General features: G+C 41.2%; 1 protein-coding gene and 1 non-coding gene across 2 annotated transcripts; one reads left to right on the top strand and one right to left on the bottom strand.

The window, feature by feature from the left end:
- Positions 1–1,365: 1,365 nt before the first annotated feature.
- Positions 1,366–1,473, bottom strand: LOC130959480 (small nucleolar RNA R71). The gene has a single exon (XR_009078557.1). It is a non-coding gene; the product is annotated as a small nucleolar RNA R71 (small nucleolar RNA).
- Positions 1,474–8,676: 7,203 nt separating this feature from the next.
- Positions 8,677–9,156, top strand: LOC130957037 (uncharacterized). The gene has a single exon (XM_057883940.1). The coding sequence runs from the start codon at positions 8,677–8,679 to the stop codon at positions 9,154–9,156; it is 480 nt and encodes a 159-aa protein (XP_057739923.1).
- The last annotated feature ends 699 nt before the right edge of the window (positions 9,157–9,855 follow it).

Here is a 9,855-nt window from a genome sequence, read left to right as displayed (position 1 = left end):
GAAGAAGGCAGACTGGCGTTTAAACGCCAGCCAGGGCACCTGGTTGGGCGTTTAACGCCCAAAGAGGTAGCATTTTGGGCGTTAAACGCCAGAATGTATACCATTCTGGGCGTTTAACGCCAGGATGGTGCTAGGGGGAAGATTTTGTTTTCAAAATCAATTTTTTTCAAGTTTTCAAAGTTTTTTCAAAATCAATCTTTTTCAAATCATATCTTTTCAATCAAATGTTTCAAAATCAATTTCTTTCCTTTTTCAAAGATACTTACTAACAATTAATGATTTGATTGAACATTTTTTGCCTTTTCTGTTAAGGAAGGTTTATGTTTGAATCATATCTTTCTTGTTATGCAAGTCATTAATTTTTAAAATCATATCTTTTCAAATTGTTTTCAAATCATATCTTTAAAATTGTTTTCAAATCATATCTTCTCAATCACATCTTTTTAAAACCATAACTTTCAATCAAATCTTTTAACCTCATCTTTTCAAAATAATTTTCAATCAAATCTTTTTGACTTCTAATTTCAAAATCTTTTTCAAAAATCACTTGATTTCTTTTTCACTTTTAATTTTCGAAAATTATCAATCAAATTTTCAAAATGTTTTCAAATCTTTAATTGAATTTCGAAAATCCACTTCCCTCCTTCTCACATCCTTCTATTTAGGAGTACCACTCCTCTAAATGCACAATTCGAACCTTATCTAATTAAAGTTCGAATTCTTCTTCACCTTCTTCTTTCTATTTCTCTTTTCCTCTGACATTTCAAGGAATCTCTATACTGTGACATAGAGGATTCCACATTTTCTTTTCTCTTCTCTTTCATATGAGCAGGAGCAGAGACAAAGGCATTCTTGTTGAAGCTAATCCTGAACCTGAGAGGACCCTGAAGAGAAAGCTAAGAGAAGCCAAAGCACAACTCTCTTTAGAGGACCTGACCGAATTCTTCAAGGAAGAAGAACCCATGGCAGCCGAAAACAACAACAATGCCAACAATGCAAGGAAGGTGCTGGGTGACTTTACTGCACCTACTCCTGATTTCTATGGAGAAGCATCTCTATCCCTGCCATTGGAGCAAACAACTTGAGCTTAAGCCTCAATTAGTTTCTCTAATGCAACAGAATTGCAAGTTCCATGGACTTCCAATGGAAGATCCTCATCAGTTCTTAGCTGAATTCTTGCAAATCTGTGACACAGTCAAGACTAATGGGGTTAACCCTGAGGTCTATAGACTGATGCTATTCCCTTTTGCTGTAAGAGACAGAGCTAGAATATGGTTGGATTCTCAACCTAAAGAAAGCCTGGACTCTTGGGAAAAGCTAGTCAATGCCTTCTTGGCAAAGTTCTTTCCACCACAAAGATGGAGTAAGCTTAGAGTGGAAGTCCAAACCTTCAGACAGAAGGATGGAGAATCCCTCTATGAAGCTTGGGAAAGATACAAACAATTAATCAGAAAATGTCCTTCTGACATGCTTTCTGAATGGAGCATCATAGGTATTTTCTATGATGGTCTCTCTGAACTATCTAAGATGTCCTTGGATAGCTCTGCTGGAGGATCTCTTCATCTGAAGAAGACGCCTGCAGAAGCTCAAGAATTAATTGAAATGGTTGCAAATAACCAATTCATGTACACTTCTGAAAGGAATCCTGTGAACAATGGGACTAATCAGAAGAAAGGAGTTCTTGAGATTGACACTCTGAATGCCATACTGGCTCAGAACAAGATATTGACTCAACAAGTCAATTTGATTTCTCAAAGTCTGTCTGGAATGCAAAATGCACCAAGCAGTACTAAGGAAGCTTCATCTGAGGAAGAAGCTTATGATCCTGAGAACCCTTCAATGGAAGAGGTGAATTACCTAGGAGAACCCTATGGAAACACCTACAATTCTTCATGGAGAAATCACCCCAATTTCTCATGGAAGAATCAAGAGAGACCTCAACAAGGTTTCAATAACAATAATGGTGGAAGAAACAGGTTTAGCAATGGCAAGCCTTTTCCATCATCTTCTCAGCAACAGACAGAGAGTTCTAAGCAGAATACCTCTGACTTAGCAACCATGGTCTCTGATCTAATAAAGACCACTCAAAGTTTCATGAATGAAACAAGGTCCTCCATCAGAAATTTGGAAGGACAAGTGGGTCAGCTGAGCAAGAAAGTTACTGAACTCCCTCCTAGCACTCTCCCAAGTAATACAGAAGAAAATCCAAAAGGAGAGTGCAAAGCCATAGACATGGCCGAATATGGAGAGGAAAGAGAGGAGGAGGACGCCACTGAGGAAGACCTCAGTGGGCGTGTACCAATCTCCTCTGAGTTCCTCAATGAGGAACAATGGGAATCTGAGGCTCAAAATGAGACCATAGAGATTCCATTGGACTTACTTCTGCCATTCATGAGCTCTGATGAGTATTCTTCCTCTGAAGAGGATGAGTATGTCACTGAAGAGCAAGTTGCTAAATACCTTGGAGCAATCATGAAGCTAAATGACAAGTTATTTGGAAATGAGACTTGGGAGGATGAACCCCCCTTGCTCACCAAAGAACTGGATGACTTGTCTAGGCAGAAACTGCCTCAAAAGAGGCAAGATCCTGGGAAGTTTTCTATACCTTGTACCATAGGCACCATGACCTTCAAGAAGGCCTTGTGTGACTTAGGGTCAAGTGTAAACCTCATGCCCCTCTCTGTAATGGAGAAATTAGGGATCTTTGAGGTGCAAGCTGCAAGAATCTCATTAGAGATGGCAGACAATTCAAGAAAACAAGCTCATGGACTTGTAGAGAATGTCTTGGTGAAGATTGAAGACCATTACATCCCTACTGACTTCATAGTCCTAGAGAATGGGAAGTGCATGGATGAGTCCATCATCCTTGGCAGACCCTTCCTAGCCACAGCAAAGGCTGTGATTGATGTTGATAGAGGAGAGTTGATCATTCAAGTGAATGAAGAATCCTTGGTGTTTAAGGCCCAAGGACATCCCTCTATCATCATGGAGAGGAAGCATGAAGAGCTTCTCTCAAAACAGAGCCAAGCAGAGCCCCCACAGTCAAACTCTAAGTTTGGTGTTGGGAGGCCACAACCAAACTCTAAGTTTGGTGTTGAACCCTTACATTCAAACTCTAAGTTTGGTGTTGGGAGGTTCCAACACGGTTCTGAGTATCTCTGAGGCTCCAAGAGAGTCCTCTGTCAAGCTAATGACATTAAAGAAGCGCTTGTTGGGAGGCAACCCAATATTTTATAGTTAACTATTTTCTTTTGTTATTTTATCTTTTTTGTAGGTTGATGATCATAAGAAGTCACAAAAACAATGAAAAGAGCAAAAACAGAATGAAAAATAGGAAGAAAAACAGCACACCCTGGAGGAGAAGAAGCTGGCGTTCAAACGCCAGTAATGCTAGCTGTTGGGCGTTTAACGCCCAGTCTGGCACCATTCTGGGCGTTTAACGCCAGAAAGGGGCACCAGACTGGCGTTAAACGCCAGTAAAGGGCAACAACCTGGCGTTAAACGCCAGGAATGGGCACCAGCCCGGCGTTTAACGCCAGAAATAGCTCAAAACGTGATTTTGAGCAACATTTGGTGCAGGGATGACTTTTCCTTGACACCACAGGATCTGTGGACCCCACAGGACCCCACCATCAATCTCTCTCTTCTTCCCCCATTCACCAATCACCTCAATACCTCTTCCCCAAAAACCCTTCACCTATCAAATCCCATCTTTCTCTTCACCACTCACATCCATCCTTCATAAATCCCCACCAACCTCACCCTTCAAATTCAAACCACTTTCCCTCCCAAACCCACCCTCCATGGCCGAACCATTACCCCCCTCTCTCCTATATACCCTTCTTCAACCCTTCATTTTCACACAACCTAAACACCCCTTCTTTCCCTTCTTGGCCGAACACACCATCTTCCCCCTCTTCCTCATTTCTTCTTCTTCTACTCTCTTCTTTCTCTTTTGCTCGAGGACGAGCAAACATTCTAAGTTTGGTGTGGTAAAAGCGTTGCTTTTTCATAACCATTTATGGCATCCAAGGCCGGAGAAACCTCTAGAAAGAGGAAAGGGAAGGCAAAAGCTTCCACCTCCGAGTCATGGGAGATGGATAGATTCCTCTCAAGGGTGCATCAAGTCCCTTCTATGAAGTTGTGGCCTTGAAGAAGGTGATCCCCGAGGTCCCCTTTTCACTCAAAAGGGTGAATATCCGGAGATCCGCCATGAGATCCGAAGAAGAGGTTGGGAAGTACTCACCAACCCCATTCAACAAGTCGGAATCTTGATGGTTCAAGAGTTCTATGCCAATGCATGGATCACAAAGAACCATGACCAAAGTGTGAAACCGAATCCAAAGAATTATCTCACTATGGTTCGGGGGAAATACTTGGATTTTAGTCCGGAGAGTGTGAGGGTGGCGTTCAACTTGCCTATGATGCAAGGAGATGAGCATCCTTACACTAGAAGGGTCAACTTTGATCAAAGGTTGGACCAAGTCCTCACAACCATATGTGAAGAGGGCGCACAATGGAGGCAAGATTCAAGAGGAAAGCCGGTCCAATTGAGAAGGCATGACCTCAAGCCCGTGGCTAGAGGATGGTTAGAGTTCATACAACGCTCAATCATTCCCACTAGCAACCGGTCCGAAGTTACCATAGATCGGGCCATCATGATTCATAGCATCATGATTGGAGAAGAAGTGGAAGTTCATGAGGTTATAGCTCAAGAACTCTACAAGGTGGCGGACAAGACCTCTACTTTGGCAAGGTTAGCCTTTCCTCACCTCATTTGTCACCTCTGTTATTCAGTTGGAGTTGACATAGAAGGAGATACCCCCATTGATGAGGACAAGCCCATCACCAAGAAAAGGATGGAGTACACAAGAGACCCCTCTCACCATGAGATCCCTGAGATTCCTCAAGGGATGTACTTTCCTCCACAAAATTATTGGGAGCAACTAAACACCTCCCTAGGAGAGTTGAGTTCCAATATGGGACAACTAAGGGTGGAGCATCAAGAACACTCCATTCTCCTCCATGAAATTAGAGAAGATCAAAGAATCATGAGGGAGGAGCAACAAAGACAAGGAAGAGACATTGAGGAGCTCAAGCACTCCATAGGATCTTCAAGAGCAAGAAAGAGCCGCCATCACTAAGGTGGACCCGTTCCTTGACTTCCTTGTTCTTTATTCTTCTGTTTTTCGATTTTTATGCTTTATGTTTATCCATGTTTGTGTCTTATGATCATTAGTGTATTAGTGTCTATGCCTTAAAGTTATGAATGTCCTATGAATCCATCACCTCTCTTAAATAAAGATGTGCTTAATTGAAAAGGAAAGAATTGCATGAATTCTGAATTTTATAATAGTTTAATTATTTTGATGTGGTGGCAACACTTTTTGTTCTCTGAATGTATGCTTGAACAGTGCATATGTCTTTTGAACTTGTGGTTCATGAATGTTGGCTCTTGAAAGAATAATGAAAAAGGAGACATGTTACTGAGGATCTGAAAAATCATAAAAATAATTCTTGAAGCAAGAAAAAGCAGTGAATACAAAAAAAAAAAAAGGAAAGCAAGCGAAAAAAAAAAACCGAAAAAAAAAAGAGAGAAAGAAAAAGAAAAGAAATAAAGTTGTGATCCAAGGCAAATAAGAGTGTGCTTAAGAACCCTGGACACCTCTAATTGGGAACTTTAGCAAAGCTGAGTCACAATCTGAAAAGGTTCACCCAATTATGTGTCTGTGGCATGTATGTATCCGGTGGTAATACTGGAAGACAGAGTGCTTTGGGCCACAGCCAAGACTCAATAAGTAGCTGTGTTCAAGAATCATCATACTTAACTAGGAGAATCAATAACACTATCTGGATTCTGAGTTCCTAAAGAAGCCAATCATTCTGAATTACAAGGGATAGAGTGAGATGCCAAAACTATTCAGAGACAAAAAGATAAAAGCCCCGCTCATCTAATTAATACTGATCTTCATAGATGTTTTTGGAGTTCATTGCATATTCTCTTCTTTTTTATCTTATTTGATTTTCAGTTGCTTGGGGACAAGCAACAATTTAAGTTTGGTGTTGTGATGAGCGGATAATTTGTATACTTTTTGGCATTGTTTTTAGTATATTTTTAGTATGATCTAGTTAGTTTTTAGTATGTTTTTATTAGTTTTTAGTTAAAATTCACTTTTCTGGACTTTACTATGAGTTTGTGTGTTTTTCTGTGATTTCAGGTATTTTCTGGCTGAAATTGAGGGACCTGAGCAAAAATCTGATTCAGAGACCAAAAAGGACTGCAGATGCTGTTGGATTCTGACCTCCCTGCACTCGAAGTGGATTTTCTGGAGCTACAGAAGCCCAATTGGCGCGCTCTCAACGGCGTTGGAAAGTAGACATCCTGGGCTTTCCAGCAATATATAATAGTCCATACTTTGCCCAAGATTTGATGGCCCAAACCGGCGCTCAAAGTCACCTACAGAAATTCCAGCGTTAAACGCCGGAACTGGCATAAAATTTGGAGTTAAACGCCCAAACTGGCATGAGAGCTGGCGTTTAACTCCAGAAAAGGTCTCTACACGAAATTCCTTCATTGCTCAGCCCAAGCACACACCAAGTGGGCCCGGAAGTGGATTTTTATGTCATTTACTCATTTTTATACACCTTAGGCTACTAGTTTTCTATAAGTAGGACCTTTTACTATTGTATTAGCATCTTCGGATCTTTGGAACCATTTTCTTTAGATCTTTTGATCACTTTGGGAGGCTGGCCATTCGGCCATGCCTAGACCTTGTTCTTATGTATTTTCAACGGTGGAGTTTCTACACACCATAGATTAAGGTGTGGAGCTCTGCTGTACCTCGAGTATTAATGCAATTACTATTGTTCTTCCATTCAATTCCGCTTGTTCTTTGTCCAAGATATCACTTGTTCTTCAACATGATGAAGGTGATGATTGACGCCCATCACCATTCTCACTCATGAACAAGGTGACTGACAACCATTCTTGTTCTACAAGCATCTGAGGCTTAGTGAATATCTCTTGGATTCCTGATTGCACGATGCATGGTTGATCGCCTGACAACCGAGTGCTCGCCTGACAAACGAGCCAACCATTCCATGAGATCAGAGTCTTCGTGGTATAGGCAAGAACTGATGGCGGCATTCAAGAGAATCCGGAAGGTCTAACCTTGTCTGTGGTATTTTGAGTAGGATTCAATGACTGAATGACTGTGACGTGCTTCAAACCTGTAACCTACTGGGCGTTAGTGACAGCACAAAAGAGTGATTCTATTCCGGTAGGGGAGGGAACCAAACCGGTGATTGGCAGTACTATGACAGAGTGCGTGCATTAGCTTTCACTGCGCGGATGGGAGGTAGCTGCTGACAACAGTGAAACCCTACACGAGCTTGCCATGGAAAGGAGTAAGAAAGGATTGGATGAAGGCAGTAGGAAAGCAGAGAGACGGAAGGGAAGGCATCTTCATACGCTTGTCTGAAGCTCTTACACCAATGATATACATAAGTATCACTATCCTTATCTTCTATGTTATTTTCGTTCATCATCATATATATTTGAGTTTGCCTGACTAAGATTTACAAGATGACCATAGCTTGCTACAATGCTAACAATCTCCGTGGGATCGACCCTTACTCACGTAAGGTATTACTTGGACGACCCAGTGCACTTGCTGGTTAGTTGTGCGAAGTTGTGTAATGCCATGGTATTGAGCTACCAAGTTCTTGGAGCCATTACCGGGGATTATGAGAGTTGTGAAAAAGTATTGTTCACAATTTCGCGCACCAACACAGCAGAGCTCCTCACCCCCAACCATGGGGTTTAGAGACTCATGCCGTAGAATGTACACAAAGAAACGTGTAAAGTGTCATGAGGTACAGATACAATGTCAAAAGATCCTATTAATAGTGAACTAGTAACCTAGGGTATACAGAAATGAGTAAATGACAGAAAAATCCACTTCCGGGCCCACTTGGTGTGTGCTTGGGCTGAGCATTGAAGCTTTCATGTGTAGAGACTTTTTCTGGAGTTAAACGCCAGCTTTAATGCCAGTTTGGGCGTTTAACTCCAATTTTTATGCCAGTTCCAGCGTTAAACGCTGGGAATTCTGAGGCTGATTTGCAACGCCGGTTTGGGCCATCAAATCTCGGGAAAAGTATGGACTATTATACATTGCTCGAAAGCCCAGGATGTCTACTTTCCAACGCCATTGAGAGCGCACCAATTGGGCTTTTGGAGCTCCTGTAAATCCACTTCGAGTGCAGAGAGGTCAGAATCCAACAGCATCTGCAGTCCTTTTCAGCCTCTAAATCAGATTTTTGCTCAGGACCCTCAATTTCAGCCAGAAAATACCTGAAATCACAGAAAAACACACAAACTCATAGTAAAGTCCAGAAAAGTGAATTTTAATTAAAAACTACTAAAAATATACTTAAAACTAACTAAATCATACTAAAAACATACTAAAAACAATGCCAAAAAGCGTATAAATTATCCGCTCATCATTGATCACCACGAGCAATCGTGAGTGATCAAGGCTCTCATTTTTGTAACAAAAGGATGACAGGTTTGAAGAAGAAACATGGCATTATTCACAAGGTGGCTACGACCTATCATCCCCAAACAAAGGCCAGGCCAAAGTGTCTAATAGAGAGATTAAGCGCATACTCAAGAAGATGGTTAAACCCTATTGGAGGGATTGGAGCTCTAGGCTTGGAAATGCACTATGGGATTATCAGACGGCTTACAAGACACCGATTGGCATGAGTCCGTTTCGGCTAGTCTATGGAAAGGCTTGTCACCTTCCGGTAGAGGTGGAACACAAGGCTTATTGGGCTATGAAGGAATGTAACTCAGGACTGGGAGGAGCCGGAGTTGAAAGGAAATTGCAACTGGACGAATTGGAGTGCATTTGGTTAGAAGCTTATGAAAACTCAAGGCTCTACAAAGAAAAGGTAAAGGCGGTACATGATCGGAACATCAAGAGAAGAGAGTTTAGAGCTGGCGATCAAGTCCTTCTCTATAACTCAAGGTTGAGATTAATGCCGGGAAAACTGAAGTCAAGGTGGGATGAACCATATCTGGTGAAAAAGGTTGAACTATATGGAGTTATCCACTTGAGAAGTCAATGGCCACCGTTTGAAACTCTATCATAGTGTGAAGATGAAGAATAACAAGGAGCTGGAGATCTTTCTCTTGAAAGACCTGGCCAAGGAAGAGGACTGAGCTCATAAACCGTCCAACTTAAGGACGTTAAAAAAAGTGATAGGTGGGAGACAACTGATGATCGGACTTTTGACGGTTTAGAATTTATCCAATGGAGTCTCGTTGTGAAGTATAGTTTCCAAATCAATCAATAATCCTTTCATGCAAAAATTTTGGTTGTCACAAGGAACAAACCCCAAATAAGAAATAACCGGAGTATTTAGACTCCGGATCGTCTCACGAAGAGTTGCAATGAAGTGGTCAATTATTGGCTATGGGGATCAAGGGGGGTTTTGGTTGATAATTGGGCAAGAAAATTAATGACAAGAAAAGTAAAGAGAGCAATTAATAAAGAGAGACATTCATGGCAATGGATTGAGATCATAGGCTTTCTATCCTAGTCATGCATGATTAGTTCATCTTATTTAGTTAACACCAACAAATAGGGAGAAAGTCAAATAAGATTAATCAATCATGTTACAAATATAAACAAGAATTTATCTCATTACGTCAACTCCAACAAATAGGGAGAAAGTCTAACGAGACTAGCTAATCTCAATCCAAAAGTCCTAACCAACTTACTAATTAAACTAGCAAAAGATTAGCGTCAATGGAAATAATATTCCATAAGTCCTAATCAACTCACTAAT

The sequence above is a fragment of the Arachis stenosperma genome, chromosome 10, assembly GCF_014773155.1.
Source record: "Arachis stenosperma cultivar V10309 chromosome 10, arast.V10309.gnm1.PFL2, whole genome shotgun sequence".
In the NCBI taxonomy this organism is placed as follows: Eukaryota; Viridiplantae; Streptophyta; class Magnoliopsida; order Fabales; family Fabaceae; genus Arachis; species Arachis stenosperma.
Note: the sequence above shows the minus strand (reverse complement) of the source record. Positions and strands in the feature narration are given on the sequence as shown.

Coding starts and splice junctions, on each gene's coding strand:
- LOC130957037 (XM_057883940.1), top strand. CDS start 8,677: ATGGTTAAACCCTATTGGAGGGATTGGAGCTCTAGGCTTGGAAATGCA.